The sequence below is a fragment of the Pseudophryne corroboree genome, chromosome 2 (genome assembly GCF_028390025.1).
Source record: "Pseudophryne corroboree isolate aPseCor3 chromosome 2, aPseCor3.hap2, whole genome shotgun sequence".
Classification (NCBI taxonomy): domain Eukaryota; kingdom Metazoa; phylum Chordata; class Amphibia; order Anura; family Myobatrachidae; genus Pseudophryne; species Pseudophryne corroboree.
This window is the reverse complement of record NC_086445.1, coordinates 235,521,490-235,539,451: the sequence shown is the minus strand read 5'-3', so window position 1 is coordinate 235,539,451 and position 17,962 is coordinate 235,521,490. Positions and strand designations below refer to the sequence as shown.

The 17,962-nt window shown below is 46.9% G+C and overlaps 1 protein-coding gene across 3 annotated transcripts in view; it reads right to left on the bottom strand.

The window, feature by feature from the left end:
* Positions 1-17,235: 17,235 nt before the first annotated feature.
* LOC135011624 (17-beta-hydroxysteroid dehydrogenase type 6-like) overlaps positions 17,236-17,962 on the bottom strand; it is a 142,672-nt gene continuing 141,945 nt past the window's right edge. For all 3 annotated transcript variants that reach the window (XM_063952477.1, XM_063952476.1, XM_063952475.1), the window contains exon 5: positions 17,236-17,546. In XM_063952477.1, the coding sequence (XP_063808547.1) occupies positions 17,329-17,546 (218 nt within the window). In that variant the 3' untranslated portion in view covers positions 17,236-17,328. The remainder of the gene's footprint in view (positions 17,547-17,962) is intronic.

Genomic DNA, 17,962 nt, shown 5'->3' with positions numbered 1-17,962 from the left:
CGGAGTTGTACACTCTGCTAGAGCTGGGTGCGTGAACTACAGAGTCAGGTTGCACCACAGAGCATCAGCACAGGAGAACTGGAGCTGCACCGCAGAGAGGAACCACCAGCGAGTCAGGCTATACTGCAGAGAGTGTCCACTGAGGAGTCCTTAGACAAGCTGCACACTGGAACGCTGGAGAGACAATGGAAGCACTGACAACCTTCTGGGTGCTGAGACAGGATATTTATACCTGCTGGATAGCAGGGATTGGCTGACAATTAAGCTCAGGCTCCAGCAGCCCTGCGGATAGGTGAGAAGAGCATCATGTGACTAAATCCAAAATGGCTGCGCCCAGTGACGGTAATTGAAGGGGAAAGAAGCACTCAGAACCCATGTGTCAAATGGTAATGGCGGCGGAGGCCGCAGCAGCAGAAACTCCACGCGCCCAGATGCGCACAGCGGCCACAGGGATGATGATGGTGGCGGCCGCGGCACACAGAAGAAGCACATCCAGCGGGGAACCACAGGTGCGGCAGTGACGGCCGCGGTGGGGCTGAGAGCGCCACACCACCGCAAGTGAGTACACAGAGGAGGCCGCTGAACCAGCGCTGCAGGCCATAAGCAAGAGATGTAAACCAAAACATAGCTATAACCCGGCCCTGGCTCGCTGAGCCAACCACAGGAGACACTTAACAGGCAGGAAACGGCATCCAGTTACCCGGATCGTGACAAGCAGAACTGTTGGAGCAAGCTTTGACCTCTACCATCAACAGATCTATCAATATGGTCTACTACGCAATTTTTGACACTTACTATCTCCTTTTGCAATGTTTCTATTTTGAATCTATCATGCAGCTAATTAATCTACACCAGGAGACCTCCTTAAACAGAAGGCACCAAGCATTGGATTGCAACACAATTCAAATTATTCTATTTATGCCTCTGTCTTCATTACTCTGGATATCCATTAGGGACTTCAGTGTCTTTAATCTTTTCACCATAGGTGCTTTAAAATGTACTATTTGAATTTTAAAAATGATCGTCACCCTTGATAAATGGATCAATTTAAGAGGTGATAATCCCGTTGTGTGGATGCTGTGTAATTATCCTTTCTTATGTTGTATGTAATTAAAAGTTAAGTTTTAGAATTTATCATTTCAAAGTGTGCCCCACCACAGAGTCTTTCTTTTCCTTTGTTCCAATGCATACATCCCACTGACTCTGGGATCACCACCAACTTCAGAGACTAGACACCCATTTTAGCGGATATATAACTAAACTTCTTTATTGTTGGTTTTATAGAGGCCATACATAAAATAGCCCATTTTCTCAATATTTACCTTTTGTCTTGTGCGGTACCAAACAATTCTACTGTTGTATCTTTATTATGTATGGAAGGGAGGGCACAAATGTATAGTTTGCAGGGGATGCCAAACACCTTAGAAACCAGCCCTGATTGCAATGTTCCGTCTGCTCTGCAATTTTACCCCATCTCTCCACCACAGTCCTTATTACATACCTTGCTTAGCACCACTCTGATTTGTAGCAATATAAAATGTGCAATTGTGTAACATTATCTCAATGGCATAGCCATATGAAGCATGAGGTAGAAGATTGGATAAATGCTATATAGTCACTAGGTGATAGTTTGTGTACTGGGTAAGTAAATTGGAATCTGGATGAAATGGATTAAGGGTGCTCCAGACCTGTAACTTGCCTAAGTCCCCATGGGGTCTCAATGCGGCTCTACAAATAGACAGGGGTTGAGAACCATTAGAAATATGTCAACATTGGTATATCGCCTAACTCCCCTTACCCATGACTATGACTTTTCCCTAGAACTCCATCCTGCCTCATCTTCTAGTTGGGCTAATGAGGGCGTCTATGGACTAGGTGACTTGGTTAATCAGTGTGCCATCCATACTTCCCTTCTGTATAGGATGACAGAGTCGTACTTCGCACCAACTGCTTTCCTTTATCCTAACACAAAATCACCATTTCAGCAGCAAGCAAAGCTTTAACTCCATTTAAGACTGTTCTTACTGCGTTCCACCAAAACACTCTACTCCCAACATTTATCAGCTTACTTTGCAAGTAAGATAGTACTATATGACATTACTATTTCTACATTTAAAAAATCCCTCCTTAAACAACTTGGGAATTCTGCCAGGACAGCATCTAAGATGCGATCACATACTGACGATTTTATGATGAGTGTGCACATGCAGTGGCCGATTTGCGCATGCCCAGCAATGCATTCACATTGCATTGATGCGAACACCTCTGCCTGATTGACAGGCAGAGGCTTTCGCGGGGCGATTAGGGGCGTCATTGCGGGGCGTGGCATCGGGAACACAGAGGATCCCAGGCCATTTTTCAAGTTGGCCACGTGAAGTCACATGCAGCCGCTGCGACAGGTAAGATGGCCGACCTGCGTCTGCCTCCGCAGCCAGACTGTGCAGGCAAGGGGCATCCCTTATTTGACATGAACAGCTATGCGATTGCAATTGAATTGCAATTGCAATGCTGGTGGCCATTTGCATGCTGGGCGGCCTTGCCCTGTGCTGGGTGGCCCCCAGCATGCGATCACAAGTAGTTGCAGTTTTGCTAATTTAACAAAACTGCGACTGATGCTGAATAAGGTCCTATATCCTACTACACTGGAAATCTCTTACTGCTCCCACTTTATCAGAATAGTTCCATTGCTAATAGACTTCTATTTGTACACTCATTATATCAGGGACGTGCAGTGAGGTAAAAGGCTGGGGAGGCACTGGCTAGTGCCAGAGCCAAATTTACACACATACAGTATATGAGCCCAAGGGTTCAGGTGGGCATTACACAGGTCCAGCAGTTTGTTTGTACTGCTGAAAATTTGGGTCAGAGATGGGAGGAAAAGTTCTGGTAAGAGATGGGAGGAATAGTTAAGCCTCACCTGTCATAGACTTTTCACTCCAGAGTTTTGACTATACATTTTTTTAGAATAATATAAATAAGAATATTATAATATTTCTCTAACGTCCTAGTGGATGCTGGGGACTCCGTCAGGACCATGGGATTAGCGGGCTCCGCAGGAGACAGGGCACATCTAAAAAGCTTTTTAGGTCACATGGTGTGTACTGGCTCCTCCCCCTATGACCCTCCTCCAAGCCTCAGTTAGGTTTTTGTGCCCGTCCGAGAAGGGTGCAAACTGGATGGCTCTCTTAAGGAGCTATTTAGTAAAGTTTTTTTTTAGGTTTCTAATCAGCGATTCCTGCTGGCGACAGGATCACTGCAACGAGGGACCTAGGGGAGAGACTTGCAACTCACCTGCGTGCAGGAGGATTGAAGTCTTAGGCTACTGGACACTGAGCTCCAGAGGGAGTCGGAACACAGGTCAGCCTGGGGTTCGTCCCGGAGCCGCGCCGCCGATCCCCCTTACAGACGCTGAAGAAAGACGGCGGAACGGAGGTCCGGAAACAGGCGGCAGAAGACTTCACAGTCTTCAGAGAGGTAGCGCACAGCACTGCAGCTGTGCGCCATTGTTGTCACACGGCTCACTGACACGGTCACGGAGGGTGCAGGGCGCTGCTGGGGGCGCCCTGGGCAGCAATATAAATACCTATTTGGCAAATAAATACATCACATATAGCCATTAAGGCTATATGTATGTATTTTAACCCAGGCCAGTTATTAAAAAACCGGGAGGAAAAGCCCGCCGAAAAGGGGGCGGAGCTTATTCTCCTCAGCACACGGCGCCATTTTCCTGATCAGCTCCGCTGGTGAGGAAGGCTCCCACTCTCCCCTGCACTGCACTACAGAAACAGGGTTAAAAGAGAAGGGGGGCATAAATTGGCGATATAATGATATATTAAGAGCGCATATATAGAAACAACACCTTCTAGGGTTGTTATATACATTATAGCGCTTTTGGTGTGTGCTGGCAAACTCTCCCTCTGTCTCCCCAAAGGGCTAGTGGGTCCTGTCCTCTATCAGAGCATTCCCTGTGTGTGTGCTGTATGTCGGTACGTGTGTGTCGACATGTATGAGGAAAATGTTGGTGAGGAGGCGGAGCAAATTGCCTGTAATGTTGATGTCACTCTCTAGGGAGTCGACACCGGAATGGATGGTCTACTTATGGAATTACGTGATAATGTCAACACGCTGCAAGACGGTTGACGACATGAGATGGCCGGCGGACAAATTAGTACCGGTCCAGGCGTCTCAGACACCGTCAGGGGCTTGTAAAACGCCCATTTACCTCAGTCGGTCGACAGACACAGACATGGACACTGACCCCAGTGTCGACGGTAAAGAAACATACGTAATTTTCCTTTAGGGCCACGAGTTACATGTTAAGGGCAATGAAGGAGCTGTTACATATTTCTGATACTACAAGTACCACAAATAAGGGTATTTTGTAGGGTGTGAATAAACTACTTGTAGTTTTGCCTGAATCCGATAAATTAAATGAAGTGTGTGATGATACGTGGGGTTCCTCCGATAGAAAGTTATGGGCGGTATACCCTTTCCCGCCAGAAGTAAGGGCGAGTTGGGAAACACACCTTAGGGTGGATAAGGCGCTCACACGCTTATAAAAACATGGCGTTACCGTCTCTAGATACGGCCGCCCTCAAGAAGCCAGCTGATAGGAAGCTGAAAAATATCATGACAGTATATACACACATACTGGTGTTATACTACGACCAGCAATCGCCTCAGCCTGGATGTGCAGCGCTGAGGGGGCTTGGTCGGATTTCCTGACTGAAAATTTTGATACCCTTGACAGGGACAAGATTTTATTGACTATAGAGCATTTTAAGGATGCATTTCTATATATGCGTGATGCGCAGAGGGATATTTGCATTCTGGCATCAAGAGTAAATGTGATGTACATATCTGCCAGACGAAGACACGACAGTGGTCAGGTGAGGCAGATTCCAGACGGCATGTGGAAGTATTGCCGTATAAAGGGGCGGTCCATCGGACCTGGTGGCCATGGCAACAGCTGAAAAATCCACCTTTTGTTACCCCGAATCACATATCGGCAAAAAAGGACACAGTCTTTTCAGTCTCAGTCCTTTCGTCCCCATACGGGCAGGCGGGCAAAGGCCAGTCATATCTGCCCAGGGGTAGAGGAAAGGGAAGAAGACTGCAGCAAGCAGCCCATTCCCAGGAACAGAAGCCCCTCACAGCTTCTGCCAAGTCCGCAGCATAACGCTGGGGCCGTACAAGCGGACTCAGGTGCGGTAGGGGGTCATCTCAAGAGTTTCAGTACGCAGGGGGCTCACTCGCAAGGGAACTCCGGGATCCTACATGTAGTATCCCAGGTGTACATTGGAAATTCGAGACATCTCCCCCTCACACAATTCACAGGCTGTATTCCCAGCAGGTGATAATCAAAGTACCCCTCTTACAACATGGAAGGGGGTAGTATTCCACACTATATTGTGGTACTGAAGCCAACCGGCTCGGTGAGATCTGAAATATTTGAACACTTACATACAAGCGTTCAAATCAAGATGGAGTCACTCAGAGCAGTGATAGCGAACCAGGAAGAAGGGGACGATATGGTGTCACTGGATATCAGGGACGCTTACCTACAGGTCCAAATTTGCCCTTCTCACCAAGGGTACTTCAGGTTCCTGGTACAGAACTGTCACTATCAGTTCAGACGCTGCCGTTTGGGTTGTCCACGGCGCCCCGGGTTTTTACCAAGGTAATGGCCGGAATGATGATTTTTCTTAAAAGGAAACATGGACGCTTTCCTGATAAGGGCAAGGTCCAGAGAACAGTTGGAGGTCGGAGTAGCACTATCTTAAGTAGTTCTACGACAGCACGAGTGGATTCTAAATATTCCAAAATCGCAGCTTTTTCCGATGACACGTCTACTGTTCATAGGGATGATTCTGGACACAGTCCAGAAAAACGTGTTTCTCCCAGTGGAGAAAGCCAGGGAGTTATCCGAGCTAATCGGGATCCTCCTAAAACCAGGAAAAGTGTCAGTGCATCATTGCACAAGAGTCCTGGTAAAAATGGTGGCTTATTACGAAGCAATTCCATTCGGCAGATTTCCCGCAAGAACTCTTCGGTGGGATCTGCTGGACAAATGGTCCGGATCGCATCCTCAGATGCATCAGCGGATAACCCTATATCCAAGGACAAGGGTGTCTCTCCTGTGGTGATTACAGAGTGCTCATCTTCTAGAGGGCCGCAGATTTGGCATTCAGGATTGGATGCCGGTGACCACGGAGGCCAGCCTGAGAGGCTGGAGAACAGTCACACAGGGAAAAAATTTCCAGGGAAGTGTGATTAAGTCTGGAGAATTCTCTCTGCATAAATAAGCTTAGAGCAAATTTATAAGGCTCTAAACTTAGCAAGACCTCTGCTTCAAGGTCAGCCGGTATTGATCCAGTGGGATAACATCACGGCAGTCGCCCACGTAAACAGAAAGGGCGGCACAAGAAGCAGGAGGGCAGTGACAAAACTGCAAGGATTTTTCGCTAGGCGGAAAATCATGTGATAGCACTGTCAGCAGTGTTCTTTCCGGGAGTGGACGACTGGGAAGCAGACTTCCTCAGCAGGCATGACCTCCACCCGGGAGAGTGGAAACTTCATAGGGAAGTTTTTCAGCATGATTGTGGACCGTTGGCAAAGACCAAAGGTGGACATGATAGCGTCCCGCCCGAAAAACGGGACAGGTATTCCGCCAGGTCATGAGACCTTCAGGCGATAGCTGTGGATGTTCTGGTAACACCGGGGGTGTACCAGTCAGTGTATGGGTTCCCTCCTCTTTTTCTCATAACCAAGGTATTGAGAATTATAAGACATAGAGGAGTATGAACTATACTAGTGGCTCCGGATGGGCCAAGAGGGACTTGGTACCCGGAGCTTCAAGAGATGCTCACAGAGGACTAAGGGCCTGGGGAGCTAAGAAGGGACTTGCTTCAGCAAGTACCATGTCTTTTCCAAGAATTACCGCGGCTGCGTTTGACGGCATGGCGGTTGAATACCGGATTCTGAAGGGAAAAAGGCATTCCATAAGAGGTCATACCTACCTTGGTCAAAGCCAGGAAGGAGGTGACCGCACAACGTCATCACCACATGTGGTGAAAATATGTTGCGTGGGTAAGGCCAGGAAGGCTCCACGAAGGAAATTCAACTAGGTCGATTCTGCACTTCCTGAAAACAGGAGTGTTTTGAGCCTCAAATTGGGGTTCATTAAGATTTAAATTTCGGCCCTGTAGATTTTCTTCCAGAAAAAATTGACTTCAGTTCCTGAAGTCCAGATTGTAAAGGGTGTATTCCATATACAGTTCCTTTGTGCCTCTAGGGGCACCGTGAGATCTCAACATAGTGTTGGGATTCCTTAAAATCATATTGGTTTGAACCGCTCAAATCTGTGGATTTGAAATATCTCACATGGAAAGTGACCATGCTGTTGACCAATATCTCACATGGAAAGTGACCATGTTGTTAGTCCTGGCCTCGGCCAGGCGATTGTCAAAAAGAATGGGCGGCTTTGTTTTACAAAGGCCCATATTAAAATTTTCCATTTGAACAGGGCAGAACTGGGACTCGTCTCCAGTTTCTTCCTAAAGGGGTGTCAGCGTTGTCACCTGAAACAACCTATTGTGGTGCCTGCGGCTACTGGGGACTTGGAGGACTCCAAGTTACTAGACGTTGTCAGGGCCCTAAAATATATATATATATATATATATATATATATATATATATATATATATATATAGTTAGGACGGCTAGAGTCAGAAAGTCTGACTTGCTGTTTATATTGTATGCACCCAACAAGCTGGGTGCTCCTGCTTCTAAGCAGTCTATTGCACGCTAGATTTGTAGTACAATTCAGCTTGCACATTCTGTGGCAGGCCTGCCACAGCCGAAATATGTAGATGCCCATTCCACAAGGAAGGTGGCCTCATCCTGGGCGGCTGCCCGAGGAGTCTCGGCATTATAACTTTGCCGAGCAGCTACGTGGTCAGGGGAGAACACGTTTGTAAAATTTTACAAATTTGATACTCTGGCTAAAGAGGACCTGGAGTTCTCTCATTCGGTGCTGCAGAGTCATCCGCACTCTCCCGCCCGTTTGGGAGCTTTGGTATAATCCCCATGGTCCTGACGGAGTCCCCAGCATCCACTAGGACGTTAGAGAAAATAAGAATTTACTTACCGATAATTCTATTTCTCGTAGTCCGTAGTGGATGCTGGGCGCCCATCCCAAGTGCGGATTGTCTGCAATGCTTGTACATAGTTATTGTTACAAAAATCGGGTTATTACTATTGTTGTGAGCCATCTTTTCAGAGGCTACTTCGTTTTGTTATCATACTGTTAACTGGGTTCAGATCACAAGTTATACGGTGTGATTGGTGTGGCTGGTATGAGTCTTACCCGGGATTCAAGATCCTTCCTTATTGTGTACGCTCGTCCGGGCACAGTACCTAACTGAGGCTTGGAGGAGGGTCATAGGGGGAGGAGCCAGTACACACCATGTGACCTAAAAAGCTTTTTAGATGTGCCCTGTCTCCTGCGGAGCCCGCTAATCCCATGGTCCTGACGGAGTCCCCAGCATCCACTACGGACTACGAGAAATAGAATTATCGGTAAGTAAATTCTTATTTTTTTTCTTATTTTGCATATACATACAGTGAAACCTGGGGTATACTGCTTGCCTCAGCCGCCTCACCTCACTGGATTATATCAATCTCTGCATAGTGATGCAGTGTATATCAAACAGTAAACAAACTTTATCTACAGTGTAGTGATAAATTCCAAACACAAATAGACTTTCAGTTGGGGTGTACTACGATGGCCCGGCACTCGGGATCCCGGCGCTCGAGATCACAGCGCCGGGATCCTGACTGCTGGAATGACGGCAGTGGGGCGAGTGCAAAAGAGCCCCTTGCGGGCACGGTGGCACGGTACGCACGCCATGTTATTTAGTCTCCCTCCAGGAGTGTCGTGGACACCTCAAGAGGGAGAGTAGTTGTTGGTATACCGGCTGTTGGTATCCCGGCGCCGGTGTCCTGAGTGCCGGGATCCCGACAGCCGGTATATTGAGTGCCTCCCTTTCAGTTGTTCTGTGCTTGTTCGAGCAATCTATTTGTTTTATAAATGTGTTTGCTGGGAGACACTGCATGCAGTACATAAGCATATTCTGCTTAGCGCTAATATTGCGCAACTTCCTCTGAAAGATTTTGTTTTTTATTTTTATTGCAGTTACAAAATATTTTTCACCAGTTTATCCTTATCGCTATATCATACCTCCCAACATGATCCTTTCCAGGAGGGACAAAATGCTCTGCTCCTGGCCTGTCCTTTTAATTCATGACTGCTGTCACCGGTGTTGAAATAGTTATCGATAAGAAAGGTGTTTCACCACAGGTGACAGCAATCATACATTAAGAGGGAAGTCCAGTAATAGAGGGTCATGTTGGGAAGTATGCTGTATTTTCATAAATAGGTCTGCTAGCACAAGGAGCAAAGAAAGGCCATGGTGGAAATTTAGATCTGAAACCTGTGTTCAATTTGTGATACTGCTTATAAGTAAAAGTGAATGAGTCTATTCATCAATATGCTGCAATAGTAAAGATTTTCTACTGATGATAATTGCAGCCATAGAAAATCTTCTATGTCTGCAATGCATCTAGAAAAGGTTTCCAGGCTTGCTATGCTTAGCTATACCGGCTTGAAGTGGTAAGAGAAGATTTACTGGTTTGCTGGCCAGTCCGGGTCCTCTCTGTCCATTCATGAACCAGCTTTGCCAGTTTACATATGGGCAGTACAGATGGCCTGATTCAGATGAGGGTGGAAAAGGCATCACTGCTGCTTTCTTGGAAGCAGCAGCGATTCACTAGTATAGTAATGCAGCAGGAGGCGTCTGATATACAGTAAGTAGATGCCTTCCTGCTTGCATTAGTGATTGGTGCTGTTCTTAGGAAGCAGCATAGTATCACCTATGACACTATCAGCCTGCTGCATGCCACCTGCTACAGCTCCTACAAAGAGGCCAGGAAATCTCCGTCTTCTGCGTCTTCCGTGATCCTGGCCTCAGCACTCCCCCACAAAGGCAGCGACACGCAGTGCTGCTTCATGCACATGGTCATACTGTCCACTGTTTTTGCAGCCACAGCTGTTTTCCTTAGTATTGGCACTAGAGATGAGCGGGTTCGGTTTCTCTGAATCCGAACCCGCCAGAACTTCATGGTTTTTTTCACGGGTCCGAGCAGACTCGGATCTTCCCGCCTTGCTCGGTTAACCCGAGCGCGCCCGAACGTCATCATGACGCTGTCGGATTCTCGCGAGGCTCGGATTCTATCGCGAGACTCGGATTCTATATAAGGAGCCGCGCGTCGCCGCCATTTTCACACGTGCATTGAGATTGATAGGGAGAGGACGTGGCTGGCGTCCTCTCCATTTAGATTATAAGAGACTGAGAGAGATTTACTGGAGCTGACTAGGAGGAGTACTGTTAATGTAGAAGTGTAGAGACTGAGTGGAGAGAGTTTACTAGTGAGGACAGTGCAGTTTACTTTATAATCCGTTCTCTGCCTGAAAAAAGCGATACACAGCACACAGTGACTCAGTCACATACCATATCTGTGTGCACTGCTCAGGCTCAGGCCAGTGTGCTGCATCATCTATTATCTATATATAATATTATAATCTGTCTGACTGCTCAGCTCACACAGCTTATAATTGTGGGGGAGACTGGGGAGCACTACTGCAGTGCCAGTTATAGGTTATAGCAGGAGCCAGGAGTACATAATATATTATATAGTGAGTGACCACCAGACACACAGTGCAGTTTATTTAATATATCCGTTCTCTGCCTGAAAAAAGCGATACACACAGTGACTCAGTCAGTCACATACCATATCTGTGTGCACTGCTCAGGCTCAGGCCAGTGTGCTGCATCATCTATTATCTATATATAATATTATATATATCTGTCTGACTGCTCAGCTCACACAGCTTATAATTGTGGGGGAGACTGGGGAGCACTACTGCAGTGCCAGTTATAGGTTATAGCAGGAGCCAGGAGTACATAATATATTATATAGTGAGTGACCACCAGACACACAGTGCAGTTTATTTAATATATCCGTTCTCTGCCTGAAAAAAGCGATACACACAGTGACTCAGTCAGTCACATACCATATCTGTGTGCACTGCTCAGGCTCAGGCCAGTGTGCTGCATCATCTATTATCTATATATAATATTATATATATCTGTCTGACTGCTCAGCTCACACAGCTTATAATTGTGGGGGAGACTGGGGAGCACTACTGCAGTGCCAGTTATAGGTTATAGCAGGAGCCAGGAGTACATAATATATTATATAGTGAGTGACCACCAGACACACAGTGCAGTTTATTTAATATATCCGTTCTCTGCCTGAAAAAAGCGATACACACAGTGACTCAGTCAGTCACATACCATATCTGTGTGCACTGCTCAGGCTCAGGCCAGTGTGCTGCATCATCTATATATATTATATATCTGTCTGACTGCTCAGCTCACACAGCTTATAATTGTGGGGGAGACTGGGGAGCACTACTGCAGTGCCAGTTATAGGTTATAGCAGGAGCCAGGAGTACATATTATATTAAAATTAAACAGTGCACACTTTTGCTGCAGGAGTGCCACTGCCAGTGTGACTGACCAGTGACCTGACCACACTGACCACCAGTATAGTTAGTAGTATACTTATATTGTGATTGCCTGAAAAAGTTAAACACTCGTCGTGTGACTTCACTTGTGTGTTTTTTTTTTATTCTATAAAAATAAAACTCATTCTGCTGACAGACAGTGTCCAGCAGGTCCGTCATTATATAATATATAATATATACCTGTCCGGCTGCAGTAGTGATATATATATATTTTTTATATCATTTATCATCCAGTCGCAGCAGACACAGTACGGTAGTTCACGGCTGTGGCTACCTCTGTGTCTCTGCACTCGGCAGGCAGTCCGTCCATAATTGTAATACCACCTAACCGTGGATTTTTTTCATTCTTCTTTATACATACATAGTTACATAGACATCTTCTCTTTATCAACCAGTCTATATTAGCTGCAGACACAGTACAGTACGGTAGTTCACGGCTGTGGCTACCTCTGTGTCTGCACTCGGCAGGCAGTCCGTCCATAATTGTATACCACCTAACCGTGGTTTTTTTTCATTCTTCTTTATACATACATAGTTACATAGACATCTTCTCTTTATCAACCAGTCTATATTAGCTGCAGACAGTACAGTACGGTAGTTCACGGCTGTGGCTACCTCTGTGTCTGCACTCGGCAGGCAGTCCGTCCATAATTGTATACCACCTAACCGTGGATTTTTTTCAGTCTTCTTTATACATACATAGTTACATAGACATCTTCTCTTTATCAACCAGTCTATATTAGCTGCAGACACAGTACAGTACGGTAGTTCACGGCTGTGGCTACCTCTGTGTCTGCAGTCGGCAGGCAGTCCATAATTGTATACTAGTATCCATCTCCATTGTTTACCTGAGGTGCCTTTTAGTTGTGCCTATTAAAATATGGAGAACAAAAATGTTGAGGTTCCAAAATTAGGGAAAGATCAAGATCCACTTCCACCTCGTGCTGAAGCTGCTGCCACTAGTCATGGCCGAGACGATGAAATGCCAGCAACGTCGTCTGCCAAGGCCGATGCCCAATGTCATAGTACAGAGCATGTCAAATCCAAAACACCAAATATCAGAAAAAAAAGGACTCCAAAACCTAAAATAAAATTGTCGGAGGAGAAGCGTAAACTTGCCAATATGCCATTTACCACACGGAGTGGCAAGGAACGGCTGAGGCCCTGGCCTATGTTCATGGCTAGTGGTTCAGCTTCACATGAGGATGGAAGCACTCAGCCTCTCGCTAGAAAAATGAAAAGACTCAAGCTAGCAAAAGCAGCACAGCAAAGAACTGTGCATTCTTCGAAATCCCAAATCCACAAGGAGAGTCCAATTGTGTCGGTTGCGATGCCTGACCTTCCCAACACTGGACGTGAAGAGCATGCGCCTTCCACCATTTGCACGCCCCCTGCAAGTGCTGGAAGGAGCACCCGCAGTCCAGTTCCTGATAGTCAGATTGAAGATGTCAGTGTTGAAGTACACCAGGATGAGGAGGATATGGGTGTTGCTGGCGCTGGGGAGGAAATTGACCAGGAGGATTCTGATGGTGAGGTGGTTTGTTTAAGTCAGGCACCCGGGGAGACACCTGTTGTCCGTGGGAGGAATATGGCCGTTGACATGCCAGGTGAAAATACCAAAAAAATCAGCTCTTCGGTGTGGAGGTATTTCACCAGAAATGCGGACAACAGGTGTCAAGCCGTGTGTTCCCTTTGTCAAGCTGTAATAAGTAGGGGTAAGGACGTTAACCACCTCGGAACATCCTCCCTTATACGTCACCTGCAGCGCATTCATAATAAGTCAGTGACAAGTTCAAAAACTTTGGGTGACAGCGGAAGCAGTCCACTGACCAGTAAATCCCTTCCTCTTGTAACCAAGCTCACGCAAACCACCCCACCAACTCCCTCAGTGTCAATTTCCTCCTTCCCCAGGAATGCCAATAGTCCTGCAGGCCATGTCACTGGCAATTCTGACGAGTCCTCTCCTGCCTGGGATTCCTCAGATGCATCCTTGCGTGTAACGCCTACTGCTGCTGGCGCTGCTGTTGTTGCCGCTGGGAGTCGATGGTCATCCCAGAGGGGAAGTCGTAAGCCCACTTGTACTACTTCCAGTAAACAATTGACTGTTCAACAGTCCTTTGCGAGGAAGATGAAATATCACAGCAGTCATCCTGCTGCAAAGCGGATAACTGAGGCCTTGACAACTATGTTGGTGTTAGACGTGCGTCCGGTATCCGCCGTTAGTTCACAGGGAACTAGACAATTTATTGAGGCAGTGTGCCCCCGTTACCAAATACCATCTAGGTTCCACTTCTCTAGGCAGGCGATACCGAGAATGTACACGGACGTCAGAAAAAGACTCACCAGTGTCCTAAAAAATGCAGTTGTACCCAATGTCCACTTAACCACGGACATGTGGACAAGTGGAGCAGGGCAGGGTCCGGACTATATGACTGTGACAGCCCACTGGGTAGATGTATGGACTCCCGCCGCAAGAACAGCAGCGGCGGCACCAGTAGCAGCATCTCGCAAACGCCAACTCTTTCCTAGGCAGGCTACGCTTTGTATCACCGCTTTCCAGAATACGCACACAGCTGAAAACCTCTTACGGCAACTGAGGAAGATCATCGCGGAATGGCTTACCCCAATTGGACTCTCCTGTGGATTTGTGGCATCGGACAACGCCAGCAATATTGTGTGTGCATTAAATATGGGCAAATTCCAGCACGTCCCATGTTTTGCACATACCTTGAATTTGGTGGTGCAGAATTTTTTAAAAAACGACAGGGGCGTGCAAGAGATGCTGTCGGTGGCCAGAAGAATTGCGGGACACTTTCGGCGTACAGGCACCACGTACAGAAGACTGGAGCACCACCAAAAACTACTGAACCTGCCCTGCCATCATCTGAAGCAAGAAGTGGTAACGAGGTGGAATTCAACCCTCTATATGCTTCAGAGGTTGGAGGAGCAGCAAAAGGCCATTCAAGCCTATACAATTGAGCACGATATAGGAGGTGGAATGCACCTGTCTCAAGTGCAGTGGAGAATGATTTCAACGTTGTGCAAGGTTCTGATGCCCTTTGAACTTGCCACACGTGAAGTCAGTTCAGACACTGCCAGCCTGAGTCAGGTCATTCCCCTCATCAGGCTTTTGCAGAAGAAGCTGGAGGCATTGAAGAAGGAGCTAAAAGGGAGCGATTCCGCTAGGCATGTGGGACTTGTGGATGCAGCCCTTAATTCGCTTAACAAGGATTCACGGGTGGTCAATCTGTTGAAATCAGAGCACTACATTTTGGCCACCGTGCTCGATCCTAGATTTAAAGCCTACCTTGGATCTCTCTTTCCGGCAGACACAAGTCTGCTGGGGTTGAAAGACCTGCTGGTGACAAAATTGTCAAGTCAAGCGGAACGCGACCTGTCAACATCTCCTCCTTCACATTCTCCCGCAACTGGGGGTGCGAGGAAAAGGCTCAGAATTCCGAGCCCACCCGCTGGCGGTGATGCAGGGCAGTCTGGAGCGACTGCTGATGCTGACATCTGGTCCGGACTGAAGGACCTGACAACGATTACGGACATGTCGTCTACTGTCACTGCATATGATTCTCTCAACATTGAAAGAATGGTGGAGGATTATATGAGTGACCGCATCCAAGTAGGCACGTCACACAGTCCGTACTTATACTGGCAGGAAAAAGAGGCAATTTGGAGGCCCTTGCACAAACTGGCTTTATTCTACCTAAGTTGCCCTCCCACAAGTGTGTACTCCGAAAGAGTGTTTAGTGCCGCCGCTCACCTTGTCAGCAATCGGCGTACGAGGTTACATCCAGAAAATGTGGAGAAGATGATGTTCATTAAAATGAATTATAATCAATTCCTCCGCGGAGACATTGACCAGCAGCAATTGCCTCCACAAAGTACACAGGGAGCTGAGATGGTGGATTCCAGTGGGGACGAATTGATAATCTGTGAGGAGGGGGATGTACACGGTGATATATCGGAGGGTGAAGATGAGGTGGACATCTTGCCTCTGTAGAGCCAGTTTGTGCAAGGAGAGATTAATTGCTTCTTTTTTGGGGGGGGTCCAAACCAACCCGTCATATCAGTCACAGTCGTGTGGCAGACCCTGTCACTGAAATGATGGGTTGGTTAAAGTGTGCATGTCCTGTTTTGTTTATACAACATAAGGGTGGGTGGGAGGGCCCAAGGACAATTCCATCTTGCACCTCTTTTTTCTTTTCTTTTTCTTTGCATCATGTGCTGATTGGGGAGGGTTTTTTGGAAGGGACATCCTGCGTGACACTGCAGTGCCACTCCTAGATGGGCCCGGTGTTTGCGTCGGCCACTAGGGTCGCTAATCTTACTCACACAGTCAGCTACCTCATTGCGCCTCTTTTTTTCTTTGCGTCATGTGCTGTTTGGGGAGGGTTTTTTGGAAGGGACATCCTGCGTGACACTGCAGTGCCACTCCTAGATGGGCCCGGTGTTTGTGTCGGCCACTAGGGTCGCTAATCTTACTCACACAGCTACCTCATTGCGCCTCTTTTTTTCTTTGCGTCATGTGCTGTTTGGGGAGGGTTTTTTGGAAGGGACATCCTGCGTGACACTGCAGTGCCACTCCTAGATGGGCCCGGTGTTTGTGTCGGCCACTAGGGTCGCTAATCTTACTCACACAGCTACCTCATTGCGCCTCTTTTTTTCTTTGCGTCATGTGCTGTTTGGGGAGGGTTTTTTGGAAGGGCCATCCTGCGTGACACTGCAGTGCCACTCCTAGATGGGCCCGGTGTTTGTGTCGGCCACTAGGGTCGCTAATCTTACTCACACAGCTACCTCATTGCGCCTCTTTTTTTCTTTGCGTCATGTGCTGTTTGGGGAGGGTTTTTTGGAAGGGACATCCTGCGTGACACTGCAGTGCCACTCCTAGATGGGCCCGGTGTTTGTGTCGGCCACTAGGGTCGCTTATCTTACTCACACAGCGACCTCGGTGCAAATTTTAGGACTAAAAATAATATTGTGAGGTGTGAGGTATTCAGAATAGACTGAAAATGAGTGTAAATTATGGTTTTTGAGGGTAATAATACTTTGGGATCAAAATGACCCCCAAATTCTATGATTTAAGCTGTTTTTTAGTGTTTTTTGAAAAAAACACCCGAATCCAAAACACACCCGAATCCGACAAAAAAAATTCGGTGAGGTTTTGCCAAAACGCGTTCGAACCCAAAACACGGCCGCGGAACCGAACCCAAAACCAAAACACAAAACCCGAAAAATTTCAGGCGCTCATCTCTAATTGGCACTTGCACCCACCTATGCTGAGTGCAAACGATCCATCTTAAGAAGGCAATCCACCTCATCCACACAACTCAAGCAAGCACAGAAGTTGGGCACAATGCCCACAATGATACCATTAGAATCACCTGTTCTGTGCTCAGTAACGCCCAAAAATGCTAATTTCATGGAAGGCTAGGTCACACAATACACGCGCAGTCTGCAGAAAACTGTGACGCGCAAAATCTGCATAAAATCGTGAGATGCATCCAGCTTATGATTTATAATCAGGCACATTGTCTACAGGGGATGTTGGTAGCAAAAATCAAGGTATACCAGTAGAAGGTATGGAAACACACATTTATTTTGTATTATTGCCCTATTATTACAACAAGTAGCATGGATTAGGACACATTTATTGGGAGGCTAGGCACCTAGGCACTCTGTGCTGGCGTAGGAAGCACTATGCTAAAAAGGAAATCTGTAATTGCAGTAGGGAGGTAAGAGAGAGGAAGATAGAGGAGTTTGGCATCCCAACCGGCAGAATAACGTGTCTTGGGGTAGACAGCTGTCAGGGCATGTTCCATGGAGTCTGACACCAGATGCAGCTTCGAGCTGGACGTTGAGAAAGAGTGATCAGTAGTTCTGCAAACTAAAAGATACAAACAGTAAACTATTATTTATTACAAATAATATAATTGTTTTATTGTAATGATATACAGTATTTTATCTCCATCCTAAAGCTGCACTACTGCCGACTGTAAAGTTTTACTAATGTCTCTACTCGGAGCCCTGGGAACAACGTAATAAACTGTAGCAAACTGTACCTCCCAACATGACCCATTCCTGGAGGGACACAATGCTCTGCTCCTGGGATTCCCTCTTACTGTAGGATTGCCCTCACCTGTGTTGAACTAGTTAATTGATAAGAAGGGTGTTTAACCACAGGTGATTACAATCATAATTTAAGTGGGAAGTCCACAGACAGAGCATTTGTCCCTCCTGGAATGGATCATGTTGGGAGGTATAACATACCTCCCAACATGACCCTCTTCAGGAGGGACTTCC